Below are 20,525 nucleotides of genomic sequence, written 5' to 3' on the forward strand. Positions count from 1 at the left end.
TAATTCCTTGTGTCCCAAGAAAACCAGATAGGAAAATAAACCCTACACTGATACAACAATCCTAAATATTTGATTTTACCTGTCAGAAAAGTAGCCAAAAGTCACCGATCCCAGTAGGACTCCAAACATAAATAGGGGCTGGATCAGCATTGCAAGCCATTTTCGGTCACAGACCAGGTTCCACTGGGTCACCGCAGTGCTTTTCCATGTGTTCTGGTTATATATGTAGCCATCCACACAAGGAAACTCTTTCTTACTGCCAGTGTATTCATAGTTCAAACTCGATGTGTTCTCCCTCTTGTTCCTGCTACACCTTGAGAGCTCCCAGATCTCACCATTCTGCAACTGCACCATAACATAATCTTTCTGGCCTGAAGACAACAGAGCCCCGGTGTCCTCCAAACTCCAGTTAGAGTGATTGTGGAAAACAACCTGACTCACATTGCCTGGGGGCCTGCAGACATGACGAGGGGTGACTCCCATGAACACAGAAGCCAAGTAGTGAATACCACAAGAGATGTTCTGGAAGGCACATATGAAATAAAGGACTCTCTGGAATCTGCAAGAGAAGAAAAGCTAATTATTATATCTAGTCTATAGGCTGAAAAAGAACATAAGCAAATTTGAAGGGTCTCCATCATGTTTATCTTAACATATACACAAATGGATAAATATAGAAATCATTATAGACATATTTATATCTATGGGTTAGTATATATACATATATTACCTAGCTCCATCTACTGAGAAGGCCTAGAAGCAATGACATCCCAATAGCAACAAGCACACTCATTGCCCAGATCTTAGTTTCTAAATACCGTTCTCCAATGAGAGGAGCCAGAAAAAGTGGCTGATTCTAAAGCCAGGACAAGAAGAATATAAAATAAGCCTGGAATATCTTATAATGCCAGAAAGTAAGGAAATATTCAAAAAACAAAAGGATAAGGTCATATGAAAGGGGCCTAGGTAGCAACCTGAAAAAGTTCCCAATGACCAGTTGCGGGCAGCAAGCCACCCAGGTGCCGAGGCAAGAGACCGAGAGCACAAGCTGTTCCAGTATAATAAAATACATAAAATAACAAGAGTTATACTAGATATAGATCATAGATATGATTATATATAAGTATCACTAATCATTAGTTTGTAGTAATTACTCTTTATTCCAATATTATAATAATCCTCGCTCTACAACCATAACCTAAGAAAAACCAGGCCATACAGACATAGGAGCTGAAGGGACATGGTGAGAAGTGACCAGAAGACAAGAGTGCAAGCCTTCTGTTATGCCCAGACAGGGCCACCAGAGGGCTCCTTGGTCTAGCGGTAATGCCGGTGTCTGGGAAGATGCCCGTTACCAAGCGGACTGTGGTCCAGCAGTAGCATCAGTGCCAAGGAAAAGCACCCACCCTAGCAGACCAGGAAAGAGAGTCTCCCTTTCCCCGGGGGAGTTTAGAGAAGACTACCCCACCACCTCTTGTGGAGGGCCTGACATGAGTCAGGCCAGCCCACAGTTATCTGGAGGCCTAACCGTCTCCCTGTGATGCTGTGCTTCAGTGGTCACACTCCTGGTCCACTTTCATGTTCCATCCTATACACCTGGCTCTGCCTTCTAGATAGCAGTAGCAGAATTGGTGAAAATATTAAAAGTCTCTGATATGCAGAAATAATGGTATAAGCTGTCTCCTCTCTCTCTCTCTCCACCTCGGCTGCCAAACAGGGAAGGGCCCCCTGTCCAGTGGACACGTGACCCACGTGACCTTACCTATCATTGGAGATGGCTCACACTCCTTACCCTGCCCCCTTGTCCTGTATCCAATAAATAACAGCGCAGCCTGACATTCAGGACCACTACCAGTCTCTGTGTCTTGGTGGTAGTGGTCCCCCAGGCCCAGCTGTCTTTTCTTTTATCTCTTTGTCTTGTGTCTTTATTTCTATGATCTCTCGTCTCCGCACATGGGGAGAAAGACACACAGACCCTGTAGGGCTGGCCCCTACAGCCAGTTGGAAGCTCAAACAATTTCAGCAACAAAATAAATGGCATAGTATATCCCAAAGCATAAAATAAATATACACGAATCCAGACTGTGTGGTTAATTTTATGTGTTAACTTGACTGGGTTAAGGGAAGCCCAGATAGCTGGCAAAACATTATTTCTGGGTGTGTCTGTGAGAGTGTCTCTGGAAGAGATTAGCATATGAATCAGTAGACTAAGTGGAGATCACCCTCACCAATTGAGGTGGGCATCATCCAATCACTTGAGGGCTTGAATAAAACAAAAAGGTGAAGGAAGAGCAAATTTGTTCTCTGCATGAGCTGGGACATCCATATTCTCCGGCTCTCAAATATCAGAGCTCCTGGTTCTTGGGCTTTTGGAATTAGATGAAGACTTACACCAGGCCTTCAGTCTGGGACTAGCTTTCCTAGTTCTCCAGCTTGCAGATAGTAGGTCATGAGACTTCTCAGCTTTTATAACCATGTAAGCCAATTCCTATAATAAATCTCATATGTGTGTGTGTGTGTGTGTGTGTATCCTATTTGTTCTCTTTCTCTGGAGAAGCCTGACAAATACAATACACTATACTCACATAAATAAATGAATGAAAAATTAAAAGGGTGAGAAGAGACCAATCTTTCTTACATTAGAATTCAATTACTATCTGTAGACATTCCCTCTCTCCAGGAAGTAGAGTTTAATTCCCACAGTTTACTCCTAAAGGGTGGGCTAGGCTTAGTGACTTGCTTCTAAAGAACAAAGCAGGAAAAGAGGAAAAACAGTAACTTTACAGTGGGGAAACCTAGAAACTTGGCAAACACTAATGTCACCAAGTGATGAAGGTTAACATCCCCAGTGAGGTCATGTGGATATGCTGTGATCTGATGAGATCTATGATCTGATGAGAAGGGCACTTCATCTCTGTTGTTTTCTTTCCAAAAACCATAACCCTAGTTTAATAATTTAAAAAAGACCCCAGATTGGGGGTCATCTACGGGTTACCTGGCCAATATACCTAAAGACTGCCAAGGTCATAAAAAATAAAGAAAGATTGAGAAACTGCTATAGACAATTAAATGCAGTGTGGTACTCTGGGACTGGATCCTGGAACAGGAAGAGGACACTTAGAAAAACTGGTGAAATTCAAATGAAGCATATAGCTAGTTAATAGTAACGTATTAATATCCGTTTCTTAGTTTTGACAAACATGTTATGGTAATGTAAGATGTTAACAATAGGGGAAACAGGGTGAGGGTCATATGGGGACTCTGTATTATCTATGTAACTTTTCCATAAATCTAAAATTATCAAAAAATTAAAAGTTTATTTAAAATTTTAAAAAATACAGTCTCCAGATTTATAGACTCAAACCAACAGTGACATATTTTCTGAAATAAAAAATTGCCTCATAAGGACAATTATGCCCATAGGACAGCAGGATAGAACAGATGAAATTTGGATTACCCCACAAAATTCCAACCCCTGAAATTAAGAGTCATAGCAGAGCTTTGAACAGGTACTTAATTATTTAGATTGAAAACAGAATCAGTTCAGGCAATCACCAACATTCCTATAAAACCATTAAAATAGGAGGTAGGATATAGGGCCTGTCAGATCAAACTGAGGTCAAATTGCACCATTGACACATGCAATCTCCATTGCCCTCCTTCCTTTACAGACGGGCCCACCCCACTGCATCCTGATGCTCCCTCTCACTGGAAGATGCTTCTGACCATCCCTCAGCTCAGCAGTTCTCACACTTTTTGGTCTCAGGAGCCTCTATATTTTTACAAATTTTGAGGATTCCAAAAGGCCTTTCTTTATGTGGATCATATTTATCACCATTTATGTATTAGAAAATAAAATGGAGAAGGAGAGGAGGAAAGAGAGCCAGGGTCTGCCAGGGAGCCCACAGGAAGAAGCTGGGGCAGACAAAAGGAAAACAGCAAGAATCTGGCAGAGACTGACCCCTGAGGAGCCAGGAGTCTTACAGAAAGTGTAGATAGGGGTGTATCACTTCTCACCTCACCCCTGTAACAAACTGCTGACTACCAAATTGTGGGAGAGTCCCTCTGCCTTCGTGACCCTGGGCAATGTTGTCAGTGGTGATTTGGGAACTTCCTGAGAATAAAGTACCAGGTGACCAACTCATGCAGGTGTGGTGGCACTCCCCTCAGGCCTGAACTGAGATGGTGGGCACCATACTGGTTGTGCACCTGTTCTGAGCCACTGCCCTGCCCAAGCAACCTCAGCCTTCGTGATGTTGTATCACCAGATCCCCCAGAAGCATACCCCACAATCACTCCGACTTTGGCAACCGTGGGGGACCGGCAGGACCCTGGGGAGCTACAGGAATCCCAGAAATCTAGCCCTCAGTGCAGGTTGCTTCTAGGGGAGGGGGGAGCACAGCCCACCAAAGTGCTCCTTGGGACAAAGGAAATGCAGGCACAGCACCAATCTCTGAAAGGGGCGGTACTAGTAGCTGAGAGGGGGCATGGAGAGGAGACTATTTCCTACTCCGCCCATTCACTGTTGCAGATGCAGCAGAGGCTTTCTCTGCTAAGAGATAGCACTCGTGCAATTGAAGAAAGGTTTTCTAGCACTTTTCACAGTGGCTGCATCCCCACTGAAAGTGAGGTGGTACTGCCTGGGCTTTCAGAAAAAGCAGGGCCCATCTCCTACTCCCTACACAAAGTAGCAATGTCCCTGCAACAGAGGACAGACAAGCCACAGAGCTGACTGTTCTGGACTGGGGAAAGAGGCTCTGACCTGAGGCCATTTTGGTGGTAGCCACAATCGAAGCATTCTCACACACCTCAGGAGTGGCCAGGAGCCAAAGGACAGTGTTTATATGAACTGAGGGTTATGAGTGCTGCAAAAGGGGCATAATAGGTAGTGGATCATGTTCCTGCCTACCCAGAATGAGGAGCTGGTGCAGCCCCGTGCTGGCCCCTACCCCGAGACCTCAGCACCCCCATCAAGGAAGGGGCTTCCACTCACCATCGGATGACCTGAGGGTGAGCTAGCTCTTCTTACCCTTAAGTGTCACTTACTGGACTAGACAGAGACTGAACTGCATCATCAAACAAAAAACCTGCTGTCAGAAGAGCACGGTGCTAGTGTATGAGATAAGCTTCCTGAGACCTCCACACTCCTAGCCCTACAAAAGATAGTGTGTCAGCTCATACACTCTACACATCACTACAAAAAGCAGCATCTGGGAAAGCCATCACACAAATGATATCCATAACCAAGGAACCCATAGAGACCCTTGGCCCCCTGAAAGCACCCAGAAACAAAGCCACACCCTCAACGGAAAAAAGAATACAAACCTTAAAAGTCTCATTCAAATGTTGGCAAATTCAAAAATAGGAAGCTACAGCTCTGTATTTGTCCATTTTCATGCTGCTGATAAAGACATACCAAGACTGGGCAATCTACAAAAGAAAGAGGTTTATTGGACTTACAGTTCCACAAGGCTGGGGATGCCTCACAATCATGGCAGAAGGCAAGGAGGAGCAAGTCACATCTTACGTGGATGGCAGCAGGCAAAGAGAGAGCTTGTGCAGGGAAACTCCCATTTTTAAAACCATCAGATCTTGTGAGACCCATTTACTATCATGAAAACAGCACGGGAAATACCTGCCCCCATGTTTCAATCATCTCCCACCACGTCCCTCCCACAACATGTGGGAATTATGGGAGTTAACAGATGAGATTTGGGTGGGACACAGAACCAAACTATATCAAGCTCCTTCAGATGAGAAGGAATCAGCATAAAAACTCTGGCTATACAAAAAGACAAAGTGTTTTGACACCTTCAAAGGATCACACTAGCTCTCTAGCAATGGATCCTAATTAAAATGAAAATTCTGAAATGACAGATAAAGAATTCAAAATATGGATTGTAAGAAAGCTCACTGAGATGCAAAAGAAAGTTGAAAATCAACCCCCAAAAACTTAGGACATGAAAGACAAAGTAGATGTATTAAATTTTAACTATAGTAAAAGTCTAGACCAAGCAGAAAAGATAATTTCAGAGCTTGAAGGCCAATCTTCCTATTTAAACAAGTAAAAAAATAAATAAAGAAAAAAGAATTTTTTAATAAATAAAGTATTTGATAAATATGCAATTATGTAAAAGGACCAAATGTATGACTTACGTGTAATCCTGAAAAAGAAGAAAAAGTAAGCAGTTATATTTAAGAGAATAATTCAGGAAAATTTCCCTGATCTTGCTATAGAGGTAGACATTCAGATGCCTATAGCCTAAAGTAAAGGGGTGTAAAAAGATATATCATGAAAATGGAAAACAAAAAAGAGCAAGAGTTGCTCTTCTTATATCAGATAAAAGAGTCTCTAAAGTAACATCGGTTAAAAAAAAAAAAGACAAAGAATAGCATTATCTAATGATACAGGGTCTAATTCAACGAAATGATTTAACTATCCTAAATATATATGCACCCAGCATCAGAGCACCTAGATTTATAAAACAAATACTACTAGACTTACAAAAAGAGATAGTCGTGTAAAAGAATGAGGGACCTTCAATACCATACTGACAGCAATAAGCTGTCAATGATGACGGATCATTGAGCTTGATCTGTTGATTTGATTATACAAACTTGACCAAATGGACTAAGAGACACCTACAGAACATTCCATCCAACAACCACAGAATATACATTTTTCTCATCTGTGCATAAAACATTCTCTAAAATGCACCATATGCTTGCCCATAAAGCAAGTCTCAATAAATGAAAAAAAAAAAGTCAAAATCATATTAGGATCTTCCTGGACCACAGTGGAATAAAATTAGAAATAAATACCAAGAGGAACTCTCAGAACCAGAGAAGTACATGGAAACTAAACAACTTGCTCTTGAATGACTTTTGGGTAAACCATAAAATCAAGGCAGAAATCAAAAAAATATTTTGAAATGAATGAAAACAGACACAACATACCAAAACCTCTGGGATACAGCAAAAGCAGTGCTAAGAGGAAAGCTTATAGCATTAATTGCTTAAATCAAAAAGACAGATCTCAAATTAACAACCTCTCTAACACCTCTCTAACACCTCAAGGAACTAGAAAATCAAGAACAAACCAAACACAAAGCTAGCAGAAGAAAAGAATAATAACAAAGATCAGAGCAGATTTGATCTCAATTAAATTGAAACCAAAAAATTCATACAAAGGATCAACAAAACACAAAGTTGGTTCTCTGAAAAGGTAAACAAAATTGTTAGATGGCTAGCTAGATTAACAAAGAAAAAGAGAAGATTCAGACAAGCACAATCAGAAATGATAAAAGTAACATTACAACTGATATCACAGAAACACAAAGGATCATCAGAGACTACTATGAACATCTCTAAGTGCACACACTAGAAAACCCAGAGTACATGAATAAATTCCTGGAAGCATACAACCCCTCAAGAGAAATAGAAATTCTGAGCAGACCAGTAACGAGTAATGAAATTGAATCAGTAACAAAAAAATATAACAACTACAACAAAAGAGGAGCCTGGGACCAGATGGACTCACAGTTGAATTTTATCAGATGTGCAAAGAAGAGCTGGAACCAATCTTACTGAAACCACTCCAGAAAATTAAGGAAGAGGAATTCCTCCATAAATAATTCTATGAAACCAGTATCATAATGATACCAAAATCTCACAAGAACACATCAAAAAGAAAACTACAGGCCAATATCTCTGATGAACATAAATACAAAAATCCTCAACAACATACTAGCAAACTGAATCCAACAGCACTTGGAAAAGATAATCCATCACAATCAGGTTGGTTTTATTTTAGGGATGCCAAGAAGGTTCAACATATGCAAGTCAATTAATGTGATTCACTACATAAACAAAATTAAAAACAAAAGACATAAGGTCATCTCAATAGACGCAGAAAAAGCATTTGATAAAATCCAACATCCCTTCACGATAAAAAAAAAACTCAACAAACTAGGCATCAAAGGAACATACCTCAAAATAATAAGAGCCATATATAACAAACCCATAGCCAACATCACACTGAATGGGGAAAAGTAAAATGCATTCCTCTTAAGAACTAGAACAAGACAAGGATTTCACTCTCACAGCTCCTAAATAGCATAGTACTAGGAGTCCTAAACATAGCAATTAGGTAAGAGAAAGAAACAAAAGGTATCCAAACAGAAAAAAAGAGTGAAATTACCTCTGTTCCCTGATAACATGATCTTATACCTAGAAAAATCCTAAAGATTCCTCCAAAAGACTCCTAGACTTGATAAACAACTTCAGTAAAGTTTCAAGAAACAAAATTAATGTACAAAAATCAGTTGCATTTCTATACAGCACTCAAGCTGCAAACTAAATCAAAAAGTCAATCCCATTTATTACAGCCACACAAACACACAAAATACCTAGGAATACACTTAACCAAAGAGGTGAAAGACCTCTATAAGGAGAACTACAAAACACTAATGAAAGAAATCAGAAGTGACACAAAAAATGGAAAAACATCCCATGCTTATGGATTAGAAGAATCAGTATCATTTAAATGACCATACTGCCCAAGGCAATCTACAAATTCAATGCAATTCCTATAGAATCCGCATGATTTTTCACAGAATTAGAAAAAACTATTCTAAAATTCACATGGAACCACAAAAGAGCCAAAATAGCCAAAGCAATCCTAAGCAAAAAGAGCAAGGCCAGAGGCATCACATTACCTGACTTCAAACTATATTACAAGGCTATAGTAACCACACCAGCATGGAACTGGTACACAAATAGACACACAGTCCGATGGAACAAAATAGAGAATCCACAAATAGAGCCACACACCTACAACCAACTGACTGTCAACAAAATCAACAAAAATAAGCAATGGGAAAAGGACTCTCTATTCAATAAATGGTGCTGGGAAAAACTGGCTAGCTAAATGCAGAAGAATGAAACTGGATCCCTATCTCTCACCATACACAAAAATTAAGGATGAATTAAAGGCCTAAATGTAAGACCTGACACTCTAAAAGTCCTAGAAGAAAACCTAGGAAAAACTCTTCTGGACATTAGCCTAGGCAAAGAATTTATGACCAAGTCCCCAAAGGCAAATGCAACAAAACCAAAAATAGACAAACGGGAATTAATTCAACTAAAAAGCTTCTGCACAGCAAAAGAAACAATCGATAGAGTACATAACCTACAGAATGGGAAAAATATTTGCAAACCAAACTATGCATCCAACAAAGAGCTAATATCCAGAATCCATAAGGAACTCAAACAAATCAATACAAAAAAAAAAACCATTAAAAAGTAGGCAAAGGACATAAACAGACATTTTCCAAAAGAAGACATACAAGCAGCCAACAAACAGGAAAAAATGCTCAATATCACTAATCATCAGAGAAATGCAAATTAAAACCACAATGAGATACCATCTCACACCATTCATGATAGCTATTATTAAAAAGTCAAAAATAACAGATATTGGTGAGGCTGTGGAGAAAAGGGAACACTTATACACTGTTAGCAGGAATATAAATTAGTACAACCTCTATGGAAAACATTATCAAGATTTCTCAAAGAACTAAAAATAGAACTACCATTTGATCCAGCAATCCCACTACTGGGTATTTACCCAAAGGAAAAGAAATCATTATATCAAAAAGACACCTGCACTTGTCTATCACAGCACTGTTCACAATTGCAAAGCCAAAGAATCAACCTAAGTGTCCATCAATGGTTAACTGGATAAAGAAAATGTGGTATATATACACACCATGGAATACTATGCAGCCATAAAAAAGAATGAAATCTTATCCTTTGCAGTAACATGAGTGGAGCTGGATATGATTATCCTAAGTGAAATAACTCAGAAACAGAAAACTAAATACCACATTTTCTCACTTATAAGTGGGAGCTAAACCATAGGTACATATAGACATAAAGACGGAAATAATAGATCCTGGGGACTCCAAAAGAAGAAAGAGAGGGAACAGGGGTGAGGGTTGAAAAATTACCTATGGGGTGCAATGTTCACTATTTGGATGATGGGTTCACTAGAAGCCCAGACCACACCTTTACACAATATACCCATTTAACAAACCCACACATGTACCCTTGAATCTAAAATAAAATAAAATAATAAAAATAAAAATAAATGCAATTCCTAAGGCAAAAAAAAAGGCTGGAAATGGAGAAATTTTAAAATGCTTAGTAATCCAATTAAATATAATAAATTCATCACATATTAACATTAAATAACATATAACTATAGTGTTCCAAACAAAATGAAACAAAATTAGTAAGAAGAGTGGCACTGTTCCACAGTTAATACCTGCATTAATGGAAGACAGCTGGTTTCTCATGTCTGTGTCTGCATTCAATCTGATGCGTTATTGCACATCATCTAGCCTCTGGGAAACTCTACTGTACATTCATGAGAGAATGAGAGTTTTTAAAAGACAGCTAATATCTTAGTATTGCTAGGAAAAAGTTTTGCCCTTGCAGACTTCAAAGACCTACAAGAATTCTCACATTTTGAGACCTGCTGGTCTAGCCTGTTCCTCTCATACTCCTCTCTCTCCACGTTTTTTTTCCCTCCAACCTAAATGCCGATTTTCAGTCTCTTTATCCTTCACTGCCAGCTTCTCTCAGTCCTGTCATTTTACTTGCGTCCGCCTTTCCCATTCTCACTCATTTATGCATTTTCTAGTCCCCATTTTTCCTTCTCTTCCATCTCTTCTATGAACACAATATGCAGCTGAAGTACCATTCTGTTATTTATGTTGATTTTTTTTTAAAGAACACCAGGTGAATGTTTTCTATTTCTCTACCAAACCAACAACAGAAGTCCTACAAGAGGTTGAGTTAAAGTCTCATCAGAGCAGAAACTGTGGTTCAGTCACTTTAGTATCTCCTGTCGCACCCAGCACAGTGTGTAGTGCAGTGGCTATAGAATGCTGGAGAATACCTTGGGCTGAAAATGAACAGTGCTGAAATTGACTCATGCTCAGTACCCTGCTAAAGAGAGATGTTCAATAGGCCAGTGTATCCAAAAATTTAGCCTGGGTCCTCCATCAGTTCAATTTTAAAAAGTGTATGTGTGCACAGAAGTGCATGTAGACATATGAAGTGAACATATATACATACATATATTCATATAATGCTAAATTAACATATTATGTATATTGAAATATAAACTTCCATTTGCACATATTGACTTCTATGCACACATTCATATATAAAATGGGTACTTTTTGATGGCACTCCAAGGGATCATCTCTACCCACCACTGGGGAACACACCCCACTTTGGAGACTATCGCAACCTAGTGACCTCTCCAAGTCCTCACAGATAACTGCCAGGCTGGCATGTAGCCACCATTCCTCACTTCTCATAGAACCTCATGTAGATAAATAATAGGTTAAATGGAATGAATTTCAAGTCTTGTGGCTATCAGGACACCACAGGCTGGTCATGTTGGCCACAGTTTCAAAACTGAACCCTATCTATGGCACCAGCCCCTGTAGCTAGCTAGTCCATGAAAGAAAAATACAAAGCAAAATGCAGGCGGGAAGTAAGTAGCGTTCTTCTAGCTCCAGGATGAGAGAGAACACACTAATTCCTATTCTTAGGGTCTCTTTGGGATGAGCAGCCAAGAGAAGAGCTTGGAGCCCCAGTGCTTGATGGGCTAATGGGAGCTAGCTCTGTTTTTTCCAGAAAATATTAATATGTCCCTGCCGGTAGTAAAATGATCAGAAATCAGGCCGGGCACGGTGGCTCATGCCTGTAATCCCAACACTTTGGGAGGCCAAGGCAGGTGGATCACCTGAGGTTGGGAGTTTGGGACAAGCCTGGCCAACATGGTGAAACCCTGTCTCTACTAAAAATACCAAAAACTAGCCAGGCATAGTGGCACGTGCCTGTAGTCCCAGCTACTCAGGAGGCTGAGACAGGAGAATTGCTTGAATCTGGGAGGCGGAGGTTTCAGTGAGCCAAGATCGCACCACTGCACTCTAGCCTGGGTAAGTGAGCGAGGCTCTGTCTCAAAAAAAAAAAAAAAAAGAAAGAAAGAAGAAGAAAAAGAAAAAAAGAAATCAGCCTCAGTCCATCCTAGACAGAGGGGTTGGGCAGGAACAGTAGGCTGAGAAGACACGCCTGTGTTGCTCTTGCTCAAAAGACCACACAGGCTAACATCTTGGCGTGAAGATGAGTGGTGCTGACCCTCACACCTGCGGGTCAGAATCCCTCGTCCCCAGCCCCTGCACTGGCTGCCATGTCACCACAGAGCCTTGGGGTTGCTATATTGCCTGTGGCCTCATGGGGGTGAGCACCTGGCATGGCTGGTGGGTCACCCGCCCTTGGGAAGCAGGCTTGTCCATTCAGAAGGTGTTTCTTCCTTCCCTGGCATTTTCTTAAGAAGCATCTTCCAGTCAATAAGAATGGCTCTCTTAAGAGACTCCTTGACCCTACAGTGCCATCCAGTCTGCTTCTATTGCACAGATTGTAGATGGGCCTCATCTTACACAGCAGAAGTCAATTCTCCCCTCTCCACTCTACTCTGTTCACTCCTGCCTGTGCTGTACATAGCAGCTGATTCAGCATTGTCTTGGTCACTGTGCATACTCTATAATACTAACATCTTAGGCCGGGCGCAGTGGCTCGTGCCTATAATCCCAGCACTTTGGGATGCTGAGGCGGGTGGATCACTTGAGGTCAGGAGTTCAAGGCCAGCCTGGCCAACATGGTGAAACCCCATCTCTACTATAAATACAAAAATTAGCCAGGCATGGTGGCGGGCGACTGTAGTCCCAGCTACTCAGGAGGCTGAGGCAGGAGAATAGCTGGAACCTGGAAGCATACGTTGCAGTGAGCCAAGATCGCACCACTGCACTCTAGGCTGGGCAACAGAGAGAGATCCTGTCTCAAAAATAAATAAGTAAATACTAACACCTTACATTGGATCATACTTTAAAGCATGTTCACACTCATCTCATTTAATCATCTCAACATACATCAGAGTTTGTGAGCTAGCTGAACTGTGCAGACAAAAAAAATCTTTGCTTAGTGAATCGCTGATGTAAATAAAATGGAAAACGAATCTTGCTTAAGAAAACAGTTGATATGTACTAATTTTTTGTAAAATCAAGCACTTAGGTGTCTCTGCTTTGCTAAAAGACATTACACTAATGGGTGTTACTGTCTGCTCTTGTTAATAATAAAACTTGACTTCCCTAAACATAACCAGTAGTCAACATTACAAAGATATCAACTCTCCCAAAGTTAATTTATAAATTTTATTTTCAGCACTGTCTGTAACTGCAAAACATAGAAAACTGAAATGTCCATTGGCAGGAGACTGGTTAAAGAAATTATGGTGAAAGTATGATAAAAGTATAGACACTCCTAGGAGATCCCAGAGGGAAAGGGTAGCATGTAGTTTTTAACTAAAGGAGCATTCCTAGTCTGAGAATCACCCCATCCAGATCATTAGTGTGGCTTGTGGTGGACCAGCATCTACCTGCTAGACACCATGGCAATTAAGGGGCATGACAATCAGGTCCTCTTGAAACTAAATTTTGTTGAGAGCCTAAGGAGCATCCTACAATAACAATCCCATATGAATATGACTGGAAATAGAACATAAATCATGTACGTATGGTGCACATTATTTATAATTCTTTGACTCCCATCCCTGAAATTTCAACTCAGCAAATGACAACACAGCCCCTGCAACCAGCAGGCATGTTTAACTTGCCTAAAGTTTACCTGAGGCATTTGGGTTTGTTCCCTAACTAGTCTCTACCTGGAACAGCTCCACCACTGAAAAGCTCACGTTCTGAGCATGACCCCCCACCCTCTTACTTCCCCCGTCCTTCCCACTGACCCCATTTCCAGCACCATTCAGACGTCCAGTCTTCAGATCCTACCAGCTTCTTCAGTTTGTTTCTACCTTCCTGGCCTCAGTTTTTTTCTTCCTCAGCCAGTGACCCCCACAGTCATCACCAGAACTATTCTCTCTCTCTCTTCCTCTCTCCTGCTTTCTTTGTCTCTTTTTCTCTTGTACACACACACACACACACACACACACACACACACCAACACAGCACCCACCCTGGCAGGCCTCTGAAGCTAGGGTTTGTCTTTCTGCCCCCCTCTTAGTAATTGTGATTCAGGAGGTCTAAGGTGAGGTCAAGGCCTCTACAAGCTTAAGAAGCTTCCTAGGAGATGCCGATATGGATGAAAACATTGCCCCAGGATATCTAGTTTTCTGGTTAAACTATGTACTGATACAAGGTTTGACATTCAAACTATTGGACAATTGTTGTGGAGCAACCAAAAACCAATAAACAGCTTGTGAGGGTGACATTTGTTATAACCACTTTGCAAAACTCTCTGGCAGCTGACCACATGCACCGCCTGTGACAGCATCTCCTAGGTATCTACCCAGCGAAATGCATACACAGGTAGAGCCACATACCACAAAACGACGTTTCAGTCAATGATGAACCACATATACAACAGTGGTCCCATAAGATTATAATATTAATACCATATTTTTACTATACCCTTTCCATGTTTAGGTACACAGATACTTCCCATTGTGTTACAACTGCCTACAGTATTCAGTACAATAACATGCTGTGCAGGTTTGTAGTCTAGGAGCAGGGGGCTATACCACAGAGCCTAAGTGTGTAGCAGGCTGTACCATCTAGGTTTGTGTAAATATAGTCTGTGATGTTTGCAGAGCAACAAAATCATCTAACGATGAACTTTTCAGAAGTATCTCTATCGTTAAGCGACACATAACCCTACCCTGAAAGACAAATGCAAGAAAGGCAGCTCATAATAAGCCCAACCTGGAGACAGTCTAAACGTCTGTTAACAGTAAATGAATGAACCGTGAAATATTCGTGCCATTAAATACTATGTAGCTATGAAAATCGACTAACTACTGTGACACACAATATGGGTGGACCTCACAAACACAGTGTGGAACAAAAGAAGCCAAAGGGCACGTGCTTTTTACCCCACTTATGTAACATTTAGTATGGTTGATGTAAGGACAGTAGTGAGCTTGGGGGACAGGGACGGAGCAGGGCTTGGGGGAAGGCATAAGAGGAGATGATTTGGGTGGAGGTAACACAGGTGTGTTCACTGTATGACAATTCATCAGGTTGTAGATTATGGTGGACACTTTTCTGCATATATGTAATATATCAGTTTAAAAGTTTTCTATCTACAGGGCCCAGGGAGAGGGAAAAGTATTCAGCAACGCCCCTGCTGAGGCACAACTGGAACAGGTGCCAAGGCATGCCTAATCTGTCCACAAGGCACTGGCCAGCTGGACTGCAGCCCTGGGTGTCCACCTGATCCATATTGACAAGGGGGCATTTTCCCTGAGCAACAGATTATCTACCCAACTTCCCCCTGGATGTCTCCACCTGGAATTCCCACAAGGAACTCAAGGTAAACCAATCTCAAACTGAGCTCGATATCTAGGCCTGCCCCGCCTGGAGGGTAACTTTCTGAGTTTAGGCTACCATCACCAACACAAACTAGAAATCCAGGGCATGGGACATGGGGTGGGCTAGGAGGGGTATGTGGTCCCATTCACTTCTCCTTCATGCCTTAGGGCCAAGAGGTCCCATCAACTCCACCTGCTAAAACTGTCTGGTTCTCCCTGCCCACACTCCCACTGTCCAGACCCTCTTTCTCTCTCACCTGGGCTCTTATCTAGGTCTTCACTGGGCCCCGTGTCCTACTCACTGCCCCTCCAATCCACCCTCTGCACTGCAAAGTAATCTTCTGATACCCAAACTCTGCAGCATGACCTACAAAAACACTCATGGAGATGACTGTAAGCTTACCTCCTGCCTCTCTCACTCTCATATTTTATAACCCCAAAATAATAAACCACTAAGTAGCCCCCAATCAAGCCATGCTAGTTCACATAAACATGATTTCCATGTGCTAGAAAGGTCCTAAGCACTCCCTCAATTCAAATTTCCCTTTCCCTTTTGCAAGAATAACCTCTTGAAAAAAACCAAACCCCATTTCCTTAGGCATCTAGCATTCTAACACATCACTCTCTCTTTTACAAAGATTCTTGGCCCTCAGGGGTGTCACGCATGTACCCAACCTAGGGGTCCACCAGGACAACAGGCTTATAGATGTGACACACTAATGGAAAAATAATCACACAAACACAATCGGCAGAAAATCCAGAGGAGAGGAAAAGCAAGGGCGGCCAGAAGCCCCAGGCAATGGACCCATGCAATCTGGGTGACGGATGAAGAAAATTGCTTTCAGTCCTAGATTATATCATTCCGTATAAAAGCGTAACTGTTGGAGCCCATCGTAGCTAAGAGCATGGACTCTGGAGCCAGAGTGCCAAGGTTTGATCTTGGCCCTGTTACTTATGACCAGGGACCATGAGCAAGATCCTTAGCCTTTCTGTGCCTCAGTTTCCTCATCTAAACAATGGGCTTTGTGGGAATGAAATGAGTTAACACGCGGAAAGCACTGTATGGCACACTGTACCCTACCACATAGGGTTATGTAGTAGATGTTATGATGTTCATATGCTGAAGTCAAAAAAGAGCCAGAAAAACTCTATATATTGAAAAAAAAAAAAACAAAAAACAAAACCCTACCTCTATCCATTGATGAAGGTCTGCCACAGGCTCCACATTCCAACTCTAAACTTTTAAACTGTCTCTCCTCTTATCCCAGGACAACTAACTCAGGGACCCAGGTTCAGATCCTCCCAACACAGGTGCCTAAATCTCAGTCTCCTAAATTTCTTTTCATATGGAGCTTAAGCTTGAAGTTTATGGAACCACGATGTGTTTCAGGAGAAATCCTGGAATGGTATTTTAGTTCTTTTCAGGTATCCTGTTTCCCCCCGCCCCTCCCTTTTTTTTTGAGATGGAGTCTCGCTCTGTCGCCTGGGCTGGAGTGCAGTGGCACAATCTCTGCTCACTGCAAGCTCCGCCTCCCATGTTCATGCCATTCTTCTGCCTCAGCCTCCCGAGTAGTTGGACTACAAGTGCCCGCCACCACCCCCGGCTAATTTTTTTGTATTTTTAGTAGGGACGGGGTTTCACTGCGTTAGCCAGGATGGTCTCGATCTCCTGACTTCATGATCTGCCCACCTCAGCCTCCCAAAGTGCTGGGATTACAGGCGTGAGCCACCGTGCCCAGTTTTTTTTTTTTTTTTTTTTTTTTTTTTTGAGACAAAGTCTCGCTCTGCCACCCAGGCTGGAGTGCAGTGGCGCGATCTTGGCTCACTGCAACCTCCACCCCCTAGGTTCAAGCGATTCTCCTGCCTCCGCCTCCCAAGTAGCTGGGATTACAAGCGCCCGCCACTGTGCATGGCTAATTTTTGTATTTATAGTACAGACGGGGTTTCATCATCTTGGCCAGGCTGGTCTCGAGCTCCTGACCTCATGATCCGCCTGCCTTGGCCTCCCAAAGTGCTGGGATTACAGGCATGAACCACCGCACCTGGTCTGTTTTCCCCTTTTAAAGGGGAAATAAATACAGCACTAGAATAGTGCTTCCTTATTCTAGAAATGACCAATGAGAAATGAGAGGTGATCAGGGTTCTCTACTTTAGAGGTCCCCAAGCCCCGGGCCATTGACCAGTACTGGTCCATGGCCTGTTAGAAACTGGGCCACACAGTAGGAGGCGAGCAGCGGCCAGCGAGCATTACCTCCTGAGCTCCACCTCCTGTCAGATCAGCGGTGGCATTAGATTCTCATAGGAACGTGAACCCCTTGTGAACTGCACATGCGAGGGACTTAGGTTGAATGCTCCTTGTGAGAATCTAATGCCTGATGATCTGAGGTGAAACAGTTTCATCCTGAAACCATCCCCCCGACCCCACCACAGGTCTGTGGAAAAAATGTCTTCCACGAAACCAGTCCCTGGTGCTAAAAAGGTTGGGGACCAGGTCTGGGGAAAAAATGTTTTCCACAAAACCAGTCCCTGGTGCTAAAAAGGTTGGGGACCACTGCTCTACTTAACACTTTCACTAGGCTCCCTTAAACAGAGGACTAAATAATCATCACAATAACTTTCCTTTCTGTTTACAAAGAACAGAGACCAATTAGAACAAATATCTGAGAAAAATGGGGTACTGTGTTACAGTCACACTGTTTTCATCTTCTGCTACATAACCAGTGGTTTGTTACCATTTTCCCTCCTGTAAGCTGCTTTCACGAGTCAACCCGGACCACCAATATGGGAACTCAGGTAACGATAATAGCCATGACTTATTGAGAACTTACTGAATAATAAGACTTTTGCATACATTATGGTGGCCAGCTAAGAGCTGTCTCCTCAAACCCATTTGCCCCCTTTTCACCATAGTGAGCTGTCACCATGGGTGAGCAGCTGCTCCAGGCACAGACAGGGAGCCCCATGCAGTGGATGGCAGAGCTGCCCCACCTGCTAGGGTCCCTGAATGGCCTTGTAGCACAGATCCTGCTGTGGGCAGTTACTGGAGAGGAATAAACTTCCATTTGAGGAATCTGTTTGATAGGGCACCTTAGTCAAACACCAACTAATATAATTACCTCAGCTAATCCCTAAAAAACACAGGGGAACTAAGGTGTTAGTACCACCTACCTCATTGAGTTACTGTGAGGATCAGAAACTGCACGCAGAGTCCTCATATACACATTTTCACTACTCCTATTTGAAAACATTTGTACTGCTATTATTAGCCCCATTTTACAGATAAGAAAGTGGTAAATAAAATGCTCAAGACCATATAGTTAATGTGTGGTAGCGCCAGAATGGGAACTTAGACATCCAGCCCTAAAACTGATCTTTTAACCTCTGTGCTATTCTGCTTCCAGAAGGATGAAATGAGATCATACATAAAGAGCTTGGCCCAGCCGAGGAGCCGTCACCTAACCGTGCTCAGCAGTGCATCATGGTTGAGAGTGTGGGCTGTGGAGGTGATGGGCATCCAATGGCATCCAATTCTGCCCTGCTAGTATTAGATTTGTGCTTAGGCAGAAACCTTGGTTTTCTCATCTGTGAAAAGAGGGTGATACTACCAACCTTATAAGACTGTAGTGAAGATTAAAGGAAGTAACATGTACCAACGGCTTATGACCGAGCCAGGCACAAGGCAGAGTTCAATGATGCAAGCAGAAGGAAGCAGGGAACAGCTGGGGCTTCCTGCCCCTTTCCTCTGTCCTAACAGCTCTTTTTTGCAGACACTGGGAATCAAAACCAAAACGCATGCAACCTTCCGCCTTGAAGAACAGCACCACATCATCTCTTCGCTCAGCCTGATTCCCATTTTCTGGATAGGAAACTGAGACACAAAGTATCTCCAGAATCACATGAGAGGTAAGTAGCAGGCCAGGATTTAGACGCAGCTCCAAATCTCCGGCCATCACGCTGCATGGCCCCTCACCTGGCTACCTCTCCTCTCAAAACACTGAATCAGATAGAGGAGCTCTGTCCATGAATGAACGAACGAATGAATAATTTAAAAATTTTTTAATCAATTTAACAAATGAAAAGAGGGTGTACAGAGGTTAAACGTGGTTCCACCATGAGTTGGCTATGAGTCCTTGACCCCGCCAGCTTCAGTTTCCCAATCACTGAAATAAGGATTTGAACACTTCCTTTACAGGGTCCCGGTGAACATCAAATGAAGAACTATGTGTAAGCGCCAGGTACAGTGTACCTGGCACATATTAGGTTTTCATAAACGGCAACCAACTCTGACTAACGGTTGTCCCTGGGGAATACCCGCCAGGCACAGAGGGAGGCCCTACGGCGGCGCCAGGCAGAACGCGGCAGCAGCCGTCTAGGGAAGTGGCGGCGGATTAGAGAAACGGGCGCCCAGGCACAGGCACCCGCTACGCGTGCGATCTGGCCCCTCACGGCGGGGGGGTGCCTCCAGCATCTGCTGCCGCGGAGAGCACGCGCCAGGTCCCACCTGCCCGGCAACAGGCGCGCCCCGAGGGAGCCCAGCGCCTCTGCTCACCATGCCAGGTCCCGCTGCCAGAGTCCTAGGGCACAAGCCCAGCTCGGCGCCGGCGTCTGGACTCCTGTGTCCGGACTGCGCGGGGGAAGGAGGGAGTAGAGATGTTTTCGGATCGCGAGCGCCGCGCGAGAACCCCGCGGCAACTGAAAGAAACAGACTCCTCGGCGCTGCCTCCCGCGTGGCGCACCCCACCCCCCCATACCTGCCGAAGTGCCCCACGTGGTCATAAATCCGCTCGAAGTGGCGGGACCCCATGGTGCGGCAGTGCACTGGGCGCCGAGTTAGCCGAGCTCCTGGGGCTGCGGGTAGCGCGCCCTGCCCCGCCCCGCCCCGAACCTCCCCACCCAGCCTCCTGCGCTCCCCGCGCGTCCCAGTGCTCGGGACCAGCGCGAGGCTGTATTCTGTTCCTCCCTCCGTCGCTTGGCCCCTCCGTCCCCCCAAGTATCTTCGGCTTTTTCCCGCCGCCTCAGCCTCCTCCCCGGCGCGCTGTGGTCCCGGAGCCCGCGGTCGCATGGT

The 20,525-nt window shown here is 43.4% G+C and overlaps 1 protein-coding gene across 2 annotated transcripts in view; it reads right to left on the bottom strand.

Moving 5' to 3' along the window:
• SLC22A16 (solute carrier family 22 member 16) overlaps nucleotides 1–20,325 on the bottom strand; it is a 51,631-nt gene extending 31,306 nt beyond the window's left edge. Inside the window, exons 1-4 of one of the 2 annotated variants that reach the window (XM_012505967.2) lie at nucleotides 19,642–19,904; nucleotides 18,629–18,694; nucleotides 442–559; nucleotides 80–345 (exon numbers count right to left, since the gene is read on the bottom strand). In XM_012505967.2, coding sequence (XP_012361421.1) covers nucleotides 80–345; nucleotides 442–559; nucleotides 18,629–18,675 — 431 coding nt within the window. In that variant the 5' untranslated portion in view covers nucleotides 18,676–18,694; nucleotides 19,642–19,904. Of the gene's footprint in view, nucleotides 1–79; nucleotides 560–18,628; nucleotides 18,695–19,641; nucleotides 19,905–20,211 lie in introns of those variants that run through there. The other variant, XM_003255564.3, reaches the window with a different exon arrangement.
• Nucleotides 20,326–20,525: the final 200 nt, after the last annotated feature.

Source organism: Nomascus leucogenys, chromosome 3 (genome assembly GCF_006542625.1).
Source record: "Nomascus leucogenys isolate Asia chromosome 3, Asia_NLE_v1, whole genome shotgun sequence".
Classification (NCBI taxonomy): domain Eukaryota; kingdom Metazoa; phylum Chordata; class Mammalia; order Primates; family Hylobatidae; genus Nomascus; species Nomascus leucogenys.